The following is a 22314-nucleotide window of genomic DNA, read 5'->3' as shown; positions in this document are numbered from 1 at the left end:
GATTGGTTCATGTAGTCGTCAATCAAGCCTCCAGTCAGACCGGGCCCTTCCCGCTTTCTTTCTGTTAGTGGAAGGTAGCAGCCCTTGATCTGTTCTTGAAGTCGTTGAAGTAAAGGATCGATGAGTAAGCTTGTGAGATTCGGTTGGTCTGACAAAGCTAGATTGACGACTACATGAACCAATCAGAAGCTGCCTTACCACTATGAGTGGTAAGGCAGCTGTAGTACAGGAACTGGTAGCCTACTACTACGAAAGCTTCTGCTGTAGACGCACAGTAAGCTACTAAATGAATGCCAGTAGTACTATTGCTTCTACTGCTATTAATTAATTAACTAATTCTACACCGACTGATAATCCTGCATCTGAAATGAACTACTTCCATATACTATTGCTACTATTCTATAGCTGTGTACTTGTCCAGTAGATGAGAACAGTACACTATGTCTTGATATGAACTACCGTATTTGGAGGTGTCACTCACACGCTATACTCCTTTGAATATTTGGCTGCTGTTGACTTTATAACCTGGGAGCATTATCAACTGACTGTGCATCAGTCCTGTGTGTATCTATGAAAACACTGCTGTTTGTTCAAGGGAGGAAATGTTTCATGTTAAAGAGGTTAGTCAAGAATGTCTAATGTGGGAAAGCCGCTGTGTGGGGTTGCCAGGTCTGCCGGGAAGTGAGACAACGATCAAGCATTATTGTTTTTTTTTCAATGGTTTTTGAAGGAGCAGGCCTGGGAAATGCGATATGCTGTGTGTATCCTGGTATATTTTCTCAGGCTAATCTCTGGACCTCTATAAAACACAGGGGAGCAGAGCACAGAAAGGTCCCGTCATGTCCCGTCATGATCGCTTCTTTTCACTAGAGTTAGGAGCGGCCCAGAGTGTCTGCCAGCACCTGGGGGGGGGGGGGGGATGAACAGCTCCCCATTGTGTGAATGTGAATGAACATAAAAAATGCTTTCCCTGCAGTAATTATCTCAAATATGGAAGACTTTTTTTAGTGTCCAATTAAAATAAAACATGTTCTTCATGTTACTTGGGTAGCATGTGTTTTTATATAACTGTGTCTTTGTGAACCAAAGAAAAGCTTTACGAGAGACTTCCTTCCATCTTAATGTGTGCATAAGAAGCCGTTATTCCACAGTGTGTTTGGGGTCAAATCAACCATGTTTTTAGTGAATAATCTTTTATCCAAAACTAAATAGTAAAGTATGATTGTACGGCTGGAAACAAATGTTATCTATGACGGTGTGAATCAAATTAGACTTTTGTCATATGTATGTGGACAATCAGCAAACAGTCCAGTCTGACACTGTAAATGATGAGGACAAACACTTCAATTGAGCAAAGCTGAAGTAGAAGTTTTGTCCTTGAGCAAGGCACTTAACCCCAAAACTGATCCAGGGGCGCTGTACTATGGCTGACCCTGCGCCCTGACCCAGTGTCGTATCTTAAGAGGGGACATGTGAAAAGACAAATTTCTATGTAGCCATTGACTAATAAAGTAACTTAACTTAATGCGCAGACTTGTTATATATTTAACTATATCAGATTCCAGCTGTCAAACCAGGCATAGTGTGAAATGTCATTGACGGGTTGTGTGTGTGTGTGTGTGTGTGTGTGTGTGTGTGTGTGTGTGTGTGTGTGTGTGTGTGTGTGTGTGTGTGTGTGTGTGTGTGTGTGTGTGTGTGTGTGTGTGTGTGTGTGTGTGTGTGTGTGTGTGTGTGTGTGTGTGTGTGTGTGTGTGTGTGTGTGTGTGTGTGTTCAGACTCTTGCAGATCAAGGAGCGCCAGCAGCAACTGACCGCTGAGCTTCAGGTCTCCCTCACAGAGCGTCACGTCCAATCAGAGCGCCTGTTGTTCCAGGAGCACGCACTGAGCGCGCTCAGTAACCTGCTGACCCAGGACCTGCTCAGGTACCAGGAAGAGACGCACAGGCTGACAAGTTTAACACAGAGAATACTCACACAGTCCCACAGGTACACACAGCTCTACGTTCTGTTTTTAATAACTGTAAAATATGTATTTAAAAAGGATAAATAGGTTACCGGAAATTAGGGCTGCACGATATCAGGAAAAATTGCGATTACATTATATTGTGATGACGATATCACTTGTGGTAATTAAACAATTAATGTATTTGTGCTTTGAGTTCACTTCCAACATAGACTCCAGACAGTAAATAGCCTATGCAGACATATTTAAAAAAAAATGAAATGCATTATTTCCATTCCAACAACCTGGTTTTATTGTTCAGTATTTATTGATCATTTAAGCAAAACCTCTTCATGCCTTTAATGTGGAATATATAACTACATGTTGTAACAAAACATCAGCCCAGTGCAGTTAAGATGCTTTGTCTAGCCGAGATGAAACCCTTTGCTTGACTATTCCACCTCCATGTATAGATTACTGAACACTACACTTTCTATTCTTTACATGTCCGACAGAGAGGGAAGGTTCATCTGCAGACAGAGTGAGCGCAGCATGCAGGGAAAGAACCAGACGGAACAACAAGGAAACAACATGGTACAGTCCAACTCTCCACTCAATCTGTGGTCTCACCAAGGTCTTATGCTCCTCGCTCCTTCTTCTTCCGGTGGGTTTCGGGGGCCTAACAAACTCAAACTTACCCCGGGCCTGACCCTTACCTGTCAGAGTTACAGGGTTTGAAGCTCCATACACAGTTGATCTTAATTGCATTTTAATCAAACATTCAAAAAGTATTATAAGCGGGCAAAACGATGAAAATGACTTGAGAGGAATCTAAGTTAGAATTTCAGTAGGTAATAATAATCAAGGGGAAGAACAGTGTCACTGTGCCTTGTGTGTGTGTGTGTGTGTGTGTGTGTGTGTGTGTGTGTGTGTGTGTGTGTGTGTGTGTGTGTGTGTGTGTGTGTGTGTGTGTGTGTGTGTGTGTGTGTGTGTGTGTGTGTGTGTGTGTGTGTGTGTGTGTGTGTGTGTGTGTGTGTGTGTGTGTGTGTGTGTGTGTGTGTGTGTGTGTGTGTGTGTGTGTGTGTGTGTGTGTGTGTGTGCCTGGCATTGGTCCAGCTGTTGTCAGTCTTTCTCAGGCAGTCGGAGTAGAGACAGTGGAAACATCTGCCTGCTCATCTGGCTCTGTCTGTCATACACACAGATGCAGACACACACACACACACACACACACACACACACACACTCGCTCTCTCTTTGAGCATATTTTCCCCTAAAAAACAAAAACAAAAAGAGACTCATAATAGACTGACACAGTGTAGTGACAGCAAACGATGGGGGACGAAACCTTGTTTGTGAGTCTTATTATAACAGGGAAAGCTGTCAAAGTGTCAGCCCAGTTTAAACTGGTGAAGCTTAAACACAAACAGCAGACAGACAGGCCGGCTGCCAACATGCTGCATCTTCTCCTCCTTTATCATGGGGAGGAATTAAAAGGGAAACGCCACCCAAAAAACCCTTTCAAATTGTATGGGTGAGTTTTGAGGAGATGTTTGAAAGGTGGCAGCTCATAGTTTGTTTCTTTTTACATTTAGCATCACCCGCTCCTTCAGTGTGAATCTAATTCTCTTGTGTCAAGTGGTTAATGACAGGCGTGAAAAATAAGTTAGTACAGAATAAAACAGAAATCCAACACGCAGTACTGACTGACTGTAGGAGACCTTATATGGTAAGATAAGTCGAGTTGTGTTATTTTGAACCTCAACAAGTTTTTATAAATAAATGGAATGAAATGTGCGGCCATGCCTTCCAAAACTGAGCCACCCTTCCGTCTTCTGATCTAAGGTTTTGTGAAGTTAAGGTATGGAAAGCAAAAGCATGGGGGTCATTTTCATGAGCCAGGAGAATAATTCTTGGTAGGGGGGATGTGATTGTGTAGTAAACAGTGGTCTCTGCTGTCAAAGTTAAATGACCCACATCCAAAGACCTTTAACCATTGTTGTTTTATACCTTATTATAACAACCTCATTGTAAGCTGCCCTCTTCTTACCAGGAGACTAAGTGGTATTGTCATTCAGTTATTACAAATCTGCTCATTTACTTATTTTTGAAAAGAAGTAGTGTATCGAAACATATAGTTATTCTGTTTTATTCGTTTGTTAGTTTAGCCAAATCTATAAAAAAAAATCATGATAATATATTATTAGAGTTTGACAAAAATATTCCCCTTGTCACCTTTGTCATTGGATAAATGTCCTGACAGCTGAAGTCACTTGTCAAGTGGATTTATATGGTAAACAGGTCACCTCACTGCAAAATTGGATTTCTACAACTGACAGTATTTTCAGAAGAAAGGGGGGCAAATTAATGTTGTGTGTTTTTGGAGCAGTCACCCTCAGTAAAGGGACGGGGACATCTTCAGTCCACGTTCTCACGCTTGGTCCTCTGCCCTGACAGAGAGGCTCACTTAACCTCTTGATCAGATTATTTGTGGTTAATCTGTCAGATGTTAAAGGATTTGTATAATCACAATATAATTTTGATTACATCAGAATCTAATAGATTTAGATGGATTAATGGATTAATTAATGGTTTCATAAAGAGATTTTTTGTAGATACAGTGATCCATCCTGGATTGCGCACATACACACACACACACACACACACACACACACACACACACACACACACAAAGAGCCACTGTGCAGTCTGCTGAATGTGTGGTACACTCATGTATGTGACCCCGTCATGTATGTGACCCTGTCCACATATTTATGTAAACATGTATAAATCTTCCTCAAAAACACTGTAGTTTGTATAGGATAGAAGCAATTTTTAACTTTGAAAATTCTTTCAAAGATGCTTCTTTTTAGTTGTGTGTTGTTTGACAATTCTCCCAACTTTAATCTTATTTCCTCCCTCATCCAACCCCAGGTTCATTTGAGTGTCGATCTAATCTGCCAATCATTTACCCAATACATTGTTTGGTCGATAAATATATTTGTAAAAAACACAATTTCCTAAAGCCCGAGGTTACATTTTCAAAAGGTTTTATCCTATCAAAAACACACTGTCTACTGTCTTGGCTTACTGTTACTAGTAAGCTGCTTTTAATTTTCTATTTTTTTAACTTAATAGATTTAAATTTTTGACATTTGATAGGCTTATTCAAACAAATCCAGTGATCACACATCTGAGATTTATTTTTCATTACTCTTTTTTTTTTTTATTCCCACATCAGTTAGAGAGACATCCGGGATTAGTCTTTTCAGCAGATTTCAGCCTCTGATTTGTAACAAATATTCCTGTTGAAGGGATAACTGTGGGGGCTAAAGCAAGGTGTTAGAATGGGCCGGCCTTAAGGCGAGGACTGGAGCGTCGGTTGGTTGATTTAACTGTTATTTACAGTCATGTAGGGAGGGCGTGGGGGGGGGGGGGGGGTACAGCAACAACAACAACACAGTAACATATTGCCAAACAGATTGTCTCGGGCCAAACGTAGCTGGACGTTTTGCACTCTGTGAGAGACATACGTGTCCGACACAAGACTGCTGCCACTAATTGGTTATTTATTTTATTTTTTGAATATGCTGTTGTTGTCTTGTCTGTCTCTCTGTCTCTGTCTCTGCCACGCTGACAGGTTTTTCCTCGGTGCATCTGTTGGTTGACATCTGTGTGACTTGGACAACAGCTATGATAGAGTGTCTGATGTTGTGATGTTGAGGTGGGAACGTTTGTCTCACGGTAATAAGTTGACTGAGAGCTAACTGCAGGAGACAAGGAGTGAAGACAGGTGAAAATGTGCAGCGAGAGAAAAGCGGAGAGCTTGAAGAAGCATTGACGGAAAAAGTCACATTTGTGAGACTCTCGAAATACGCCTTGAACTGAAGACTGCAGCGAGAATTAGACTAATGTTACAGCCTACACGTAATGGTGACAGCAGGCATTTTTAACATTACCAGTAGTTATGTCTTCACCTAGTTAAAGAATTCCATCAAAGATATGAACTAAAAGGAGCTTGCAAACAAACCAGGAGAAAACTACAAACACTACAAAACAAGCTTAAAGGAATACTTCACCCATACGGAACCAGCGTTCTATCATTATAAAATAACTATTATAATATAATGAATTAGGTTTTTCTTCCCTCAGTCTTCCCTTAGTCTTCCCTTGGCCCAGCTGTCCTGTTAATTCTAACCCTTACTATGATGTCACAGTAAGGAAAAGGTAGGGTTAGACAGTGAGACCATAAAACACTCTTTCTGCCTTTTCTCAGGCTAAGATGATCCGATTTCAATTTTTTTTGCACATTTATACTAAATAGGATCTCCGAGTTCAATACACCTTCAACCTTTCCAACCGGTGAAGTAGGCCTTTAATAACACAGAGAATGATCTAGACAATATCCTTAAAAATCCAGAAAACAACAAGAGGCTAGAACATCCAACATGAAAGTACTGAATCAGTGGACATGCCCCCTCAATATGTTAAAGATAAATGCAGTCATGTCAACATGAAAATATCCTGATATATACATACGTTTCAGTTTATAAGTTGATCCTTTCCAAAATGCTGACTTCTCTTTATATAAAAAAAATCAAATATTTATTTTGGTCATAACATGTTTGTATTAATCATGCCAGAAGACTGTAAACGATGGTCCTTTATATGCCATTTTGTACAGACATCGTCAAGTGCTTCTCTCATGCAACTTGAGCTGAATGGTTATATTTCATAATTATCAATATCGTATGTTCACTTTTCAATGATATATTTCAAGCGGAATGTCATCATTGATATATAACATTTAATTTAATAAATCAAAAAGCAGAACTCCTTTATTATTGTTAGATATCCAAAAAGTGACCGTGCTCACTGCCTCTCCTGAACTTTGAATCTGGGGGGAAACCCTGAGCACAATCTGCACAACACATCAGAGAGGCAGTCACTGGATTTTCCCAGAAAGCATTGCTGTCATATATCTGGGTCAGATGGTGTACAGCTCCACACCATATGTCTGTACTGTAGTGAGGCCACAGGGAATAGAAGACTCATTTGTGTGTGTGTTTTTGCGTGTGTCCAGGACTGTGTGTCTGTCAGTCAAGTTGTCTGTCTGTCTGTCTGTCTGTCTGTCTGTCTGTCTGTCTGATTGCCTCTATTTAGTTTAACTGTTTTATTTTTCTCCATCGCCCCAAAGAATATAAGAAAATGTATAGTGTGTGTTTGAAGTTTAGGGGAAATATAAAATCACTTTGCTGATTTGAGGCTGTCCAGAGAAATGATAGCCACGTAGGGACGCCCTACCAACTGAACTAAGGGCGTCCCTGAATTATAACTTTAACAAATGGCATTATACAGTAGTTGAACTTATATTACTTAGTATTAGTTACATGATTGCAATGGATTCTAAATGATTATTTCCCAGACAATATAGAAATGTATTCTTAGAAATCTGTCTGCTTAATAAATGGCGCAATGTGCTTGGTGACCTGTATGTTCTAAACTCATCACAGTAAGAGTATTGTACATAGGGACTCAATTTATTAGCAACCAGTGTGTCCCCCGTCTCCTCATTCCATGAGGCACAAAAAATAATAACATTAAAAATCATCAGCTCAGAGCTAATCCCACCACAGCCTGTAAACATTTTAATGCGGTGGTGATTAGCAGCGATGCTAAACCCCCAGACTCCCACCCTCTCAGGCCACGAAACCATCCCAGCCTGGGCTCACCGTCCCAGGGGGGGAGGCGGTCAGGCGAGTCCCTGAATTAAGGCCACTCGGTGCTTTGGGCTCTCAAGCCCCGAAAAAGTTAAACCCCTGGACGCTCGCCACTTCATTTCTCTAAGTGGCATCGGCCTCCTTGTTATGATTGTTAATTAAAGTTGGATTTAATCAAGTGGCTTTTTGGCAACTAGTGAGAAAGGCTGCCATTTTCTGTTATTTTTAGTTTTTTTTTAATGTGCGAGTTGAGTAGTTTGTTTTATTTTTATTTTTTCTCATGTTGGAGGATCTTTCTAGTTATCTTTTTGTATATCTGTCTTTTATTTCCTATAGTGAGAAAGTGGGATGTTGTGTTATGGGGGAGGGTGGGGATTTTTCAGATGAGCGAGCAGATGTTGCACTTCCTCAAGAGGGATTTATGTCAGGATAGGAACACACACACACACACACACACACACACACATACACACACACACACACACACACACACACACATATACACACACACACACACACACACACACACACACCGTGGGCTTCATGTCATTATGTATGCATTTCAGCAGTCAAAAACATCTACACACTGTAAAGACTGGAGACAGACGGGGAGAGAAACACACAGTTAACATTCTGCTTTAAAGGATTCATTTCAAGTTCAAATTACAGTGATGAAATGAAGTCTTTGAATGGGGATTTACTTAGTGTTTGTGTAAACCAATTGCCGTGTCGCTTTAAGAAGACAGAGTAATGTCTGAAAGAACAAATATATTTCTATCTCTTTCTTCCTCTTTTTCTGCAACAGCCTTCTCTCGTCTGGTTTGACCAGTAGCTAACGGTGGCTAATGTTAGCTAAATATACCAAATCTACAGTCAGAGATACTGGTGTGTGTGTGATGCTAGTAGCGACTCATTTAGCATTGAGCTGCTTAAGTCACAAAAGGCCATTTACAACTGTTTTCCCATAGGTGCTTCACAACACCTGTAAAGAGGCTAAATTAAAGTCTCTCCTTTAACAGTTTTCTTTGGTTCCTCTCTTCTCTTTATAAGAATCTTAGTCCTGGTATAGTAGTAGATGAACATATCATGTTCTACAAGGACTTTTATATTGTATCATATCAAGATCGTTTAATTAAAATACGATACATTATCTGTAAAAATCTATTTAGAAACAAGACCGGAGCCTCTTTTTTTTTATCAGATCCAGTGAACTTGAACATATCATAGTGAAATCCAATATTTCTACCAAGTAATATTGCCCCCAATGATCTGTTTTACCAAGAACTAGAAAGAGATGGCTCCAATGGTGTAAACTGTATGGTACGTTATATTGTCTGTCACCACATGTACCACTACCCTGGTCCGTCTGATGCTCATAGAGACTACTGGCTAACAGTCTTTGGGGGATCTGCTATTGTGTTTACCTCTTTCAGCACGCACACAAGTCCTCTTTCCTCTCCAAATCAACACTTAGTCTTCACTCCATCACCAACCCAGACGAGGCAGAGCAGGCCAGGAGAGCCACGTTCAAGAAACCCATAGGCCTTTACCGCGGCGGGTCAAACCTGCAGCGAGCCGGCAGCGTCAAAAATCTGATCGGTAAATTTTCCGGTCCGGACCAAGCGTCTTCATTCGGGTCTCTACAGAACCTCTCCTCTGGAACTGAAGGATCCCCGAAGTCTGATTCTACAGGGGTTCCTCCTGAGTCCTCACTGTCCAAATCCAGTCTGTCCATACCCAGCAACCCAGGACAAGAAGATAGTCCAGTTCCCAACATCACTATCACCCCTCCGTTGAGGCAAACCAGTCAGAACGAGGCTGAGACAGCTGCTCGGAGTATCCCCAAAAGTAGTCAGATCAAGGCCAGAATGGATTGTCCAGTAGAAAGCAGCATTGAGGGGACTACTTCAGAACCCAAAATAAAAACACAAAGCACATACTCTGACTCAGTGGCTGACTCCGGCATGGGATCGGTAAGCAAAAAAACAAACAAAAAAATAATTGGAAAGTGACCGTGTTGACGTCCTTGCATGAAGACGGCACCACAGCATGGCACTGCAGGGGTTTGTTTTTTCTTCACGAATCTCCTTGCATGATAAAATCACAGCAACCACCAACCCACACGGCGACGCCAAAAGCTTGAAATCACGCAGAGATTCTGAGGCACTTGCTCTTCAATCGTAACAATCAAAATGGCCTCAAGTTGGATTGAACTCAAATTCTTCTCTTTTGATTCTATATCCCTGTGAATGATCGTCACCATTTGCCAATTCTGATTTGGTCTAAAATAATGAAAACAATCTTGACGCTGTGACTGTGTTGATTTTTACTTCATTCAATTATTCAGGAAAGATGAAAACTTGTGTGATTTTCTAAAATTCTGTTTGCTTGTTTTTGCCTGCGATACATTACACACAGTCAATTGCTTGATGTGACATAAAGGCGTAACAAGGTCAATGTTTTGTACTAATAATAAAGTCCTAGCCATTCCTTGACTATTTAGTCCGAAATCAATTACAAAGAAAAAGCATTCTCCAGAATTGTGACTTCACATTTAACAGTTACCATGTTACCAAGAAAACCTTTGTGTTCACACTGTGTCTGCCAGCTTGTTGTGATCTTCTACTGCTCCCTTGTGGCCAGACATTTTATTTAATGCAGATTTAAAGGAAACCCAGCTGGCGCCTTAATGGAGGAACTATGAAAAAATATTTGGGAATACATTTCATAAAGCTGCTACAATTTTTTTTTTCCTTTAACCCTTTAATCTGATGTTATTTTAGATTACCTTTATTATTTTGTCCCACATATTCATCTGCTCTCATCTGTCAATCACTGTTTGAATAGCAGCTGTCACATCCTCAGCAAATTCATCCTGTTACATGTTTTGTAGACCTGGGTTTTAATCGGTGTGTTTTTGTGCATATGCTGAGAATTTTCACTTGCTCAGCAGATGTATTTATTTGTTCCTGCTTTTGTCACGTTAATCTCATCTTCCCTCTTTTTGTCCTGACCTTAATTCTTTCTTTTCTCTCCTGCAGGAGTCTGAATTGGATTCTAACAACAAGCAGCCAGACAGCCCGGCCTCTGAGGATGAGCCCATCACACCCAAGGCCAGGACCGCCAGCCAAAACCCCAAATATCAGCTGTTCCTCAACAACGACATAAAGACCAATGGGGTGAGCGGCGGCGGCGGCAGCAGCAGCAGCAGCCCCGGCGATGCTAACGGTTCAGGAGGTGCTCGGTCTGTGGGAGAGAACGGCCCCAAGCTGCCCCGATTCGAGCCCACCAGACAGGGCCTCAACCACCACAAAGGCTCCCTCGAGTCCCTCGCCCTGCGCGACATGGATGACAAGGTGAGTGCACCTCAGGTCAGGGAGATTAGAGACAGGTTTTTTGTTTGTTTTTATGAAGATGAGATTCTGTGTTACTGTTGGAGGTCTGTGACTCCAGAGACTAATATCCAGTTATTAAACAGTGCCATCTGCTGGACAAAAATGCAGCTTCATGCCCCCCATACACTGCAAAAAAGCTCCATAGTATTATGATTTAGAATGGGACCCTGTGTCTCAATGAGATAACCTGTATAAATGAAGGTTAAATAACATTTTAAAAAAAAGATAATAATAATCCAAAGAGTCAAATTTTTTTAAAACACATTCTAAAATACAGCACTTTACATGGGGCATTGCAAGATGACATAATTAACTTCCAGTTATACAGTAAAAGACACAAAAAAAATCCAACTACAGCATATGACTTAACTGACTGTAGTTTACAGGTAATGTCACAATCTTGTAAAAAATGTATCAGCATTTTTATAATATACAATATTTCCTTTTCAGTTATTGAACAGCGCCATCACCTGGACAAAACACATATTTCAGGTTTCTTGTTGACTGCCCCCGTCACCTGCTTGTCACTACAACATTCAGTTCTACCACAGTCTCTCAGCCTGTTCTTGGCCTTGGCTTTTACCCTGTTTTTTTTCTTTCTCTGAACTATACACCGACAGAAATCTATTATCCTTCACTATATCTAATCTAATTCACATGAACACTTCTTATGTTAAATAAATTGCACCAGGACACTAACTTGTAGTACATTTTGTTATTTGTAACAGATGCTGCAAAAAGTGCATCTGCTACGAATGAATGAAGTGACTTACTCAATTCTAATTTACCACTCTTATCGTTTGTGATTAACTGCACATTATTTATCCTCATTGGCAATAATACGTTTCTTATCACAGAATTTTTACGATATATATTTAAATATTGACAACGTAGTTCTTGCTTCTGTAAATGTAAAATCTGCACATTTGATTGTTGGCTAATTGTCCTCCTCTCTTGTTTAACTCTATTTGAATATTAAAAATGACCATTGTGTTTGATTGTTTTCCAGGTGAATTTGGGTGAAAGTCCCACCAAGGCGTTCAACAGTCCGTACAGCACCTCCATGGATTACAACCCCATGTACCGAATGTCTGAGTTCAAGGTTTGTCATTTGGTGGATCAATTTTCATATTTTTATATACTTAAAATGTATATCCTTCTTAAACAGGCATTTGGAGTTGAGATTACTTTATTAAGACCCCTATCAGCTTCTTCATACTCACAGTACATGAAAAGTACAACATTAAGTATACATCACAGGTACAACAAAAACATCAACTAAAAGACATAGCATGCATACTCCCAACATAATAAAGGTAAACACACGATACATCACACAAGCTGAAAATCTGTCTCATACATACAGTTACTCACATGATCATTTCTATATTCTATATTCAATAATAAAAAATGGATGGATAGCTCAAGTTAACTTTGGACAAAAACTTTCATATCCCCTGTTAAATGTGCAACGAGGAACTTTTAAACATTTTCTGAAACAGCCTTATTTTTCCTCTGATGATCATATATTACATGTAACAGCCGACGAGACCATCAGTAAAAAGAACGCTATTTTATTTTTATATGTTTTTTCATGGGTACGCTCACCCAGGAACAACAGCTGTAAAAACACGAGTGCTTTTGTACAAAGTGGGTTCAAGAATGAACACAAACTAAAGTTCCTTGGAGCACCTTTTAATTAAAACCAATAATTTGTCTAAAATTGTGTTAACTCAAAATAAAATAGCAAGCACTCGTTTCCAAGACAGATGTTTTAAATCACCTGGTTGAGTCTTATAGTGAAAGAGCTCAGAAGGATTCGCAAAGTATTTCTCTTTATATTTTTTACCTTTATTTATACAGGTAAATCCCATTGAGACCGGAGACTCTTTTTCAAGGGAGATCTGTTCCCATTCCCACGTTACCATTCACACACACATTCATACACCGATAGCAGGCTAACTATCGACATTCACGACTTTATATCCCCTCATGTGATCTTCCGGGGACCATTGGGCCATAGAACATAGAAACTGTCCCTCAGCATGTCCCTGACCCTCCTCTTTCCCCCCTCCCTCTCTCTGCAGGTCCCTGGTGGAATGCCCTCTACCAACTCAGAGATGAACATGTACAGCTTCAACCAGCGCAGCAGCAGTCCAGTGGTGACCACGCCTACCCTCAACTCGCCGCGCGCCCGATTCTCCGCCTACGACTCCCTGTTGAAGAGGAGGACCGATTTCAACACCCCCGCGCACACCCCTTTACAACACCAAATACAACAGCCCATACAAAACCATGTACGTTACCTCACACACCCGTTACTGTTTTAACAGGCTATATTGTTTAGGCTTTATTGAAGATAACTATATTGTCCTCTCTCAGCCACATCATTTTCATTGCAGCCATTCAACATGGCTCTCTAAATGTCTCAATGGTTTTGGCTCTTTTTTATCAGCTTGTTGTGTATTTGCGTTGTACATTGTGTTTGTGTTTTTGCTTTGCATTGTTGTTTTTTTTTAACTGTACGTCATTGGAAGTGAGGGTAACCACTTTGATGATCTCTCCAGTATGAATAAAGGTTGAATGGCAGGGGGCGCCCTTAGCTCAGTTCGTAGGGCGTCCCCCCCCCATGGGCCTCGGGCCAGCAGCAGACCCGGGTTTGATTCCAGCCCGCGGTCGTTCTCTGCATGTCACTCCCCTCTCTGCCCCATTTCAACTCTGTCTCTACACTATGAATAAAAGCATAAAAAAATGCAAAAAAATATCTTAAAAAAAATAAAAAAATAAAATGAAGGTTGAATGGCTGTTCTGTCTTCATATCGGTGCTATTTCTAATGTTTCTCTGTGTGTATTTGTATCATTTCTTAGCAGCAGGGGATGAACCAACACTACAGCCTGCGCTCTGCCACCATGGCGGCCCCCAATAGAAAAGACTACATCCAGGAGTTGACCAAGCAGCTGGAGACTTGTCAGAAGGTAAGCTCTCATCTCCTTCATTTAGCAGATTCAAGCGCATATACATTAGCTCTGCAGCAAGAAAATTCAAGAATGTCTATTTGTCTAGGGCACAAGAATTACAGCAGCAGTCTTTGGCAATACAAATGCTTGTGTCTCAGGCTGCCCTTCAACAATACAATATAATGCAACATAAAAATAGAATACTGTACATGCATGGAATTGAATAATGTGAAATAAAAAAAGAGTAGGATTAAGAGGTCTGTGTGTGTGTGTGTGTGTGTGTGTGTGTGTGTGTGTGTGTGTGTGTGTGTGTGTGTGTGTGTGTGTGTGTGTGTGTGTGTGTGTGTGTGTGTGTGTGTGTGTGTGTGTGTGTGTGTGTGTGTGTGTGTGTGTGTGTGTGTGTGTGTGTGTGTGTGTGTGTGTGTGTGTGTGTGTGTGTGTGTGTGTGTGTGTGTGTGTGTGTGTGTGTGTGCTCTCCCCCCAGCGTAACCAGTTCCTGGAGGCAGAGAGCGTGCAGATGGATAAGGAGAGGAACCAGATAAGGTAGGACATTATCATTTAATCTATATCTACACTCTGCATTGTTTATCTGAGTCTGTCTTACATTTCTTTTAATACAACCATCGTCCTCTGGTGTTCCATAACAGTTGTTGGGATGGCGTGTTTTCCTTTGCTTAGTGTGAAAAGTGCATAATGAATAAATATTGATTGGTTGATTGATTGATTGGTTGATTGGTTGACGTGTAGCATTGTGATGACTGCGTGTGTGTTCCATGTGAAGGTTTGAGATGCGTGCCCTGCTGGTGAACAACGAGGACCTGCTGAGAGACAACACTCAGCTCAACAACGAGCTGAAGAGGATGAGAGAGCAGATCCTGGACATGCAGAAAGGAAACCAAGCCCTGGTCGACAAATACAGGAATATGGAGGTGTGGATGGATGGATGGATGTGTGTGTGTTTGTACGTGGGTGGATGGATAGATGGATGGATTTAATTCAATTCTGTTTATTTAAGAAGGGCACAGTGCAAATGAGTACAACAATACAATAAAATTCCAGAATTTTCATCAGTTTTCATCAGTAGTCCCCAGTAAAGCTAGTTCAAAGGTAAAGTAACAGGACAGAGTACAATGACTAGAAAAGACACAGCTGTTAAAAGCAATAAAAAAGCAGTAGTGAAATAAAAGGGTGAAAACAACTTTTATGTTGACATTGCAAACTAAAAGAATACATATATAATAAATTCATTGAAGTGTTGACATGTATTTGTGTTGACCATACAGTGTATTAGCTGCTTAGTTTAAGACTTGTATGGATAGATGGATGGATGCATGGATAGATGGATTGATGCATTGATAGATGGATGGATGCATTGATAGATGGATGAATGCATTGCTAGATGGATGTATGGAATGCTGTGTTTTCCTGCATGGCTGACCCTGTGTTGCTGTGTGCAGATTGAGGTGAAGGAGGCGCGGGCTGTGATGGTGGAGGCTAACAACCAGGAGTACGCCTTCAACTTCCTCCAGCAGTCTCTCCAGAACCAGATCCAGGACGCTGAGGTACATACACTGGGGCTGCCTATTACAGGAGTGTGTGTGTGTGTGTGTGTGTGTGTGTGTGTGTGTGTGTGTGTGTGTGTGTGTGTGTGTGTGTGTGTGTGTGTGTGTGTGTGTGTGTGTGTGTGTGTGTGTGTGTGTGTGTGTGTGTGTGTGTGTGTGTGTGTGTGTGTGTGTGTGTGTGTGTGTGTGTGTGTGTGTGTGTGTGTGTGTGTGTGTGTGTGTGTGGAGTCTGTTAGTATTATTATAATAATTAATATTGTTTAATAAACGGGCTAGTGTTGCCTGGCAAGAAAGCAACAAAGATTCATATGTCATGGCATAACATAATATTTTTTTAATTGATTTCCTTAATTCCAGGCATCAATGTGTGTCATTTAATTCTGTGTGTGTGTGTGTGTGTGTGTGTTCAGGATGGCCTGGAGAAGCAGATAAAACACTCCCAGGATCTGTCAGAGAAGTTGTGGGAGACAGAGAGACAGCTGGAGGACCTGAAGCTGATGAAAGGCTCCAAAGACAAGAAGACCAGCGAACTCAACGAGATCATCCTCAGACTGGAGACAGAGGTACACAGACAGACAGACAGACAGACAGACAGACAGACAGACAGACAGACAGACAGACAGACAGACAGGGCTTCATTTGAGCTTTACAAGAATGAAGACAATGTGTAATTCTCTTTTTTTCATAATGAGATTACAGGAATCAAGCTATAGTTTAATTACTTCAACTATAGTTTTATTCCTGTAATCAAGCATTTGTCATACATAAATAAAGCATGTTTTACATAACGTAAGTTTTAGGAATCAATATTTCCTCATTTTAAGCTTTGTCTGCGTTTGCTGGTGGGCCAACACAATACAAGAAGGCATAGTAATATCATATGTTAATTCCACTTCAGAAGAGATTGGTTGATCACTGCAATTAGGTGTGGGTTATATATACTGTACATACATATCGGTATCATTACACAAAATTAGTTTTAAAATATCGCATATTTGCAAAAAAAACAGTATCAATTCTCTTGAGAAGGAATTAAAGGTGCATATGCATTTATCTAAACACATCCCATTACTTTTCTCCAAGTACACACAGTCATGGTGGATCACAAGTGCTTTCTAAAACTCATCAACATCATACTGACACTTGTTTCGAGCTGCTCTGGTAAACCCAGCACACTGAGCCCATGCACATACTCTATGTACCCATGTATGTAACTACCAATGTATATCTGAAGTGAGTTTGTGTGTGTGTGTTCTCCCAGCTGGCTGAGGCGCTGCTGGCCTCCACCCAGGCCGTAGCAGACATGAACCTGCATCAGAAGCTGCGTCAGGACAGTCAGCTGAGAGTGGAGGAGCTGGATGAGACTCTGCTGGAGAAGGAGCAGGAGCTACAGAGGCTGCAGACCCTCGTCAACAGACTGCAGGGAGAGGTAACAGGCTCCTGTAACTCCCATCTGCCCCAGCTCTACTTTGGCTCATAAACATTTCATTATTTACTATTTAAATGATTAGGATAACTAGGTTATTACTGAAGGGATTTGTTCATATGTTGTTAATTGTCTGATTTCTGATACATTTAAAAACATGCCAAAAACGTGTGTGTGTGGGGGGGGGGGGGGTTGCTTGTGGTGCAGTGGTTATTACAATTGTTTTAATGTAAGTTATCGACAGGGAAAAATGTCATGATGATATCTATAACTTCAAAAATAGTTTACCTCATTCACCTGCAGTGTCTCAACTTGAAAGACACTTTGCTGCTTATCATCTGAGAACGCCTTTGTTATGTACACATGCTCAGAATCTATGTGTTTTTGTGTGTGTGTTTGCGTGCGTGTGTGTTTTTGTGTGTGTGTGTTTGCGTGCGTGCGTGCGTGTGTGTTTTTGTGTGTGTGTGTGTGTTTGTGTTTGCGTGTGTGCGTGCGTGCGTGTGTGTTTGTGTGTGTGTGTGTGTGTGTGTGCAGGTCTCTGGTAAGCTGATAGATAAGGAGCGTGATCTAGAGGATGAGATCCAGCAGAAGGAGCGGATGCAGCTGCAGGTGAAGCAGGCAGAGAGGACCCTGGAGGACCTACGCATGGAGCTGCAGACCACCAACCAGGCCAAAGACGACCTGACCAAACAGTTCAAACTGGCTCAGGTAAAGGGTAAAGGGGCTCGGAAAAAAAAAAACCTGTGTGAAAGTCAGTGTTGAAGCCCAAAAGGCCGGGCACATTAATACACCGTGATACAAATGCAGTTTTCAGAGTGCAAAGAATTCATACCAAAGCAAGTTGGGGATGTTCTGGTGGCCTAGTGCATAGTCTTTTCATGGTAATAAGAAAAAAATATAGAATCAGACTTATCCTTCACATTAAAGGAATACTTCACCCATACGGAACCAGCGTTCTATCGTTATAAAATTGCTATTTTAATATAATGAATGAGGTTTTTCTTCCCTCAGTCTTTCCTCAGTCTTCCCTTGGCCCAGCTGTCCTGATAATCCTAACCCTATATTTGCCCAGTTGTGTTGTCACTTCTGGGCAAAATGTAGGGTTAGACAATGAGACCATAAAACACTCTTTCTGCCTTTTCTCAGGCTAGGATGAACCGATTTCTAAAATGTTTGCACATTTATACTACATAGGATCTCAGAGTTCAATACACATTCGTATTCCCACCGGTGAAGTAGGTCTTTAAATAATCTGTATACCATTTAACTATGTGCATCAACTCAGAAACCTGTATGAGATTTCAGACATGCCAAACTGACCGTGACAAAAAACACATTCCACGCCTCCTCTTCTCATGTGTGTGAAGCATCTTTAAAAAGAATAGCAACATTTCCAGGATGTTTTATCGTTGAAGTGAACTCTCCCTCTTTCCGTAGATGAGACGGTATCCCGAGTGTGTTAACGCTAACCTGACCTCTTGAGTGTGTGTGTGTGTGTGTGTGTGTGTGTGTGTGTGTGTGTGTGTGTGTGTGTGTGTGTGTGTGTGTGTGTGTGTGTGTGTGTGTGTGTGTGTGTGTGTGTGTGTGTGTGTGTGTGTGTGTGTGTGTGGTGGGGGGGGAGTTAATGAGGCATTAATTATGCAAATCCTGTTTAGCAATCAACGCCGCTAATTCCATAATCCCAAAATATTCATCACGTCGCTATTTCTGAAGATGCTCAATCTGTCCCCGTTTTTTCTAAATAACTCAAATGTGTTCTGAAAGAGTTGTTGTCATCATAAAGAGTGACTAGACCTCAGAAAAAAAACTAAGAAAAGTTGAGTTGAGTTGCTGTGGTATGATTTCTTATCGTGTGTGTGAACTTTTCTTTCCTTTAGGAGAAACTGATCGATCTGGAGAGTGACTTGGAGGAGTTGCAGGACAGTGAGAACAGGTGGGCAGCCAAGCACAAGAGAGCCATCGAATCGGTGAGTCAGAATATAGATACCGTCAAAAAATAACATAGAAAAATAAAAAGACATTGACAATTCCAACATCCATCGTTTCAATCAGCTGTTGATTAAGGTGTGTGTGTGTGTGTGTGTGTGTGTGTGTGTGTGTGTGTGTGTGTGTGTGTGTGTGTGTGTGTGTGTGTGTGTGTGTGTGTGTGTGTGTGTGTGTGTGTGTGTGTGTGTGTGTGTGTGTGTGTGTGTGTGTGTGTGTGTGTGTGTGTGTGTGTGTGTGTGTGTGTGTGTGTGTGTGTGTGTGTGTGTGTGTGTGAGTGCGCGTGTGTGTGTTCCCTGACAGACTGAGCAGATGCAGCTGAAGTTGATTCAGGAGAAGGATCTGAACGACCAGCTGGAAACTGACAAGTTGGCCATGGAGAGACAGGTACTGGCTGGCTGTATTCAAACTCTTCTTAACATTCTGAACCTATGGCCTTATTTTTATATGATGCAAGAATATATATTAACTTATATGCAGTGTTATAAGCACCCCAGACAGAAGGTTCCCCTTGGGTTTTAATATTATGTTATAAGTAGCATGTACTGGCTGTAATATATATGCAGATATGTCCTTAGTAAGCTAATGAAGGCTCATTCTAGAAGCCATTTATCCCAGTCAGGTTGTGATAAGATTATGAAGATAAATAAAAACAGTACAGTACAGTGTCAAATTATGGAATGGATATAAACAGGAATTTATGGTCAAGACTCAAGATTATTATTTTTTAATCTGTACATTTGATTAAAGGTGCTATGAGGAGCTTTTATTTTTGAAACAGTCAAATTGTTTGCTCTGATGATCATGTCACAGCAAACGAAACCCATCAGTGCAAAGAATGTTATTTGTATACATTTTTTCATCATGCCTTTGTCATGGGTACACTCACCCAGGAACAACAGCTGACGTAGTAAAAAAACAAAAACACTACCGCTTTTGTCCAAAGGGGGTGCAGGAGTGAACAAAAACTGAAAGTTACTCGAAGCACCTTTTTAAGTCAATACTAAACAACAGTGGAACAAAGCAAAGGCCTGATGTCTAACGTGTGTGTGTGTGTGTGTGTGTGTGTGTGTGTGTGTGTGTGTGTGTGTGTGTGTGTGTGTGTGTGTGTGTGTGTGTGTGTGTGTGTGTGTGTGTGTGTGTGTGTGTGCGTGTGCGTGTGCGTGTGCGTGTGCGTGTGCGTGTGCGTGTGCGTGTGCGTGCGTGTGTGTGTGGGCCCGTAGCTGCGTGACCTGCGCCTGGAGGTGGAGGAGCTGCAGAGCTCCAGAGTTCAGGAGGACGTCATGTCCAGAGCTGAGATCAAAGTCAAGGAGCTAGAGAACGCTCTGATGGCTGAGGAGAGGTCAGTCCACACACACCTTTCTCTCAGCAATAACTCTAAGCCTACAGCCCCGGAATTATTTTTTAATGACTTACTTATTGAAAATGCTCTAAATGTTATTGTGAATTTGGTAGATATGTTGTCAGCATTTTACTCAAACTTTTTCCGGAGCTGTATATGGATAGCATTGTCGTTTAGCTACTGTCGGTTGTTCCGAGCTAGTAAAAATGCTTAGCACAACATACTTCTGTTTTGAAACATTTTTAATGTTCTAGTGCTTGATGAAAAAATCTGACACCCACATGCTTATGGGTAGATGTGTTGCCATGATTACAAAACAATATGTTTCATAAATGTACCCTAGAGGCCACTTCTTTGACTATTGACAGATGGATATGTTTTGAGTCCCTGCTAAATTCAAAGATAATACCATAAGAGCACACTGTGGCTGGTCCGCTTTGCTTTCACACTTATGAACCAAACTGAACCGAGTTAGTTTGAACCTAACCACTGCACAGGTGAGGCTAGTACACACAGGAGTAACATTGTGAACATTTTGGCATTTGACCAGTATGATTATTTTGATGACATAATTTGAAAAGTTATATTTGCACTTTTGTAACCTCACGGAGGCAAACCAGTACAAGTAGCTGGACTTTTAAACTGCCTAATATAGCACATAAAAAATAGTAAGGATTTGAATTGGCAAGAAACTCACGTAAGCTAAGGGTGATGGATCACTCACCCTAAGTTTCACAAAGTCTGCAGAGTGATATTAATGTCAGAGCCAACCTGGCAGAGTGGGCCAGCTGTGATGGAAAGCATTTCTGTTTTAGCATAGCAGAATGTAAGCAGAAACATGCAGTCACCCAGGCCCCGGTCTGTAGCTGTTTAGGCTCATGTGTTTTATATGTGTTGGTGTGCAGGAGCAAATCAGTGCTGACCAACACCATCACTAAGATGGAGAGGAAGATCAACGAACTGAGCGACCAGATGGAAGAGGAGAACAGGATAGCTAATGAGCAGAAAGACCTGGTACACACACACACACACACACACACACACATGAAGAGCTATAGATTAATTTTCTTTATATTTCATTCTATTGAGCATATGCTCTTATCTGTGGACAGAAACAGTTATTCTTAGAACAATCCCCGATTAGGATATTTCTAGCCCATAAGAAAATATCTTTAAGGCCTTTTTAAATACATTTCTTTTAATGCATTTCTTTTTTTGTCGTGTTCCCTTTTTGGGCATTGTGTTTCATTCACTTTGACACGCTTTTTGTGAAACTTTTTCCATACTTATAGACAGTATTATAAGAGAGACAGAGTATGATGACTAAGTTTAACTGTTTTACGTAGAATAGGTGTATTTATAATTGAAACACACATAAGTAGAGGCGACTGTGGCTCAGTTGGTTGAGCGGGTCGGCCGATGATCAAAGGGTTGGAGGTTCGATCCCCGCCCTGCCACCTGTGTCATAGTTGTTGTGTCCTTGGGCAAGACACTTCACCCACCTTGCCTTGTGTGAATGTCGATAGTTAGCCTGCTATCGGTGTATGAATGTGTGTGTGAATGGTAACGTGGGAAAGGAAAAACAGGTCTCCCTTGCAAAAGAGTCTTCGGTCTCAATGGGATATACCTGTATAAATAAAGGTTAAAACAAAAAGTATTGGTAGATGGTTATGGGCTAGGTGTTTCTATGCCTCTGGTTGGTTGAGTCCTGTGCCCTAAACCCTGCTCTGTGATTGGTCGGTCAGATGACCCAGAGGATGCGCTCTCTGAAGCGTCAGCTGAACGAGGCGGAGGAGGAGACGAGCAGGAAGGACGCTCAGTACCGCAGCACCCAGAGAGAGCTGGCCGAGGAGAGGGAGAACAACAGCAGGCTGCAGAGACAGCTGCTGGACACGCAGCTGCAGACAAAGTATGTTCTCTAACACACACACACACACACACACACACACACACACACACACACACACACAGGTTTCTACAGGTTATACGT

General features: G+C 41.3%; 1 protein-coding gene across 5 annotated transcripts in view; it reads left to right on the top strand.

Moving 5' to 3' along the window:
• The window catches only part of LOC307265216 (uncharacterized protein), a 56389-nt gene that overhangs the window by 30841 nt on the left and 3234 nt on the right, over positions 1-22314 (top strand). For 3 of the 5 annotated variants that reach the window (XM_080046846.1, XM_080046843.1, XM_080046844.1), the window contains 17 exons: positions 1776-1985; positions 2457-2535; positions 10700-11014; positions 12063-12155; positions 13141-13350; positions 13922-14029; positions 14496-14554; positions 14793-14940; positions 15469-15573; positions 15984-16136; positions 16835-17002; positions 17534-17707; positions 18877-18966; positions 19286-19369; positions 20206-20324; positions 21230-21338; positions 22070-22233. In XM_080046846.1, coding sequence (XP_079902972.1) covers positions 2494-2535; positions 10700-11014; positions 12063-12155; positions 13141-13350; positions 13922-14029; positions 14496-14554; positions 14793-14940; positions 15469-15573; positions 15984-16136; positions 16835-17002; positions 17534-17707; positions 18877-18966; positions 19286-19369; positions 20206-20324; positions 21230-21338; positions 22070-22233 — 2141 coding nt within the window. In that variant the 5' untranslated portion in view covers positions 1776-1985; positions 2457-2493. The remainder of the gene's footprint in view (positions 1-1775; positions 1986-2456; positions 2536-10699; positions 11015-12062; positions 12156-13140; positions 13351-13921; positions 14030-14495; positions 14555-14792; positions 14941-15468; positions 15574-15983; positions 16137-16834; positions 17003-17533; positions 17708-18876; positions 18967-19285; positions 19370-20205; positions 20325-21229; positions 21339-22069; positions 22234-22314) is intronic. The other 2 variants (XM_080046845.1, XM_080046847.1) reach the window with 2 other exon arrangements.

The sequence above is a fragment of the Ammodytes marinus genome (assembly GCF_949987685.1).
Source record: "Ammodytes marinus genome assembly, chromosome: 18".
Lineage (NCBI taxonomy): Eukaryota > Metazoa > Chordata > Actinopteri > Uranoscopiformes > Ammodytidae > Ammodytes > Ammodytes marinus.
This window is presented reverse-complemented; position numbering and strand designations above follow the sequence as displayed.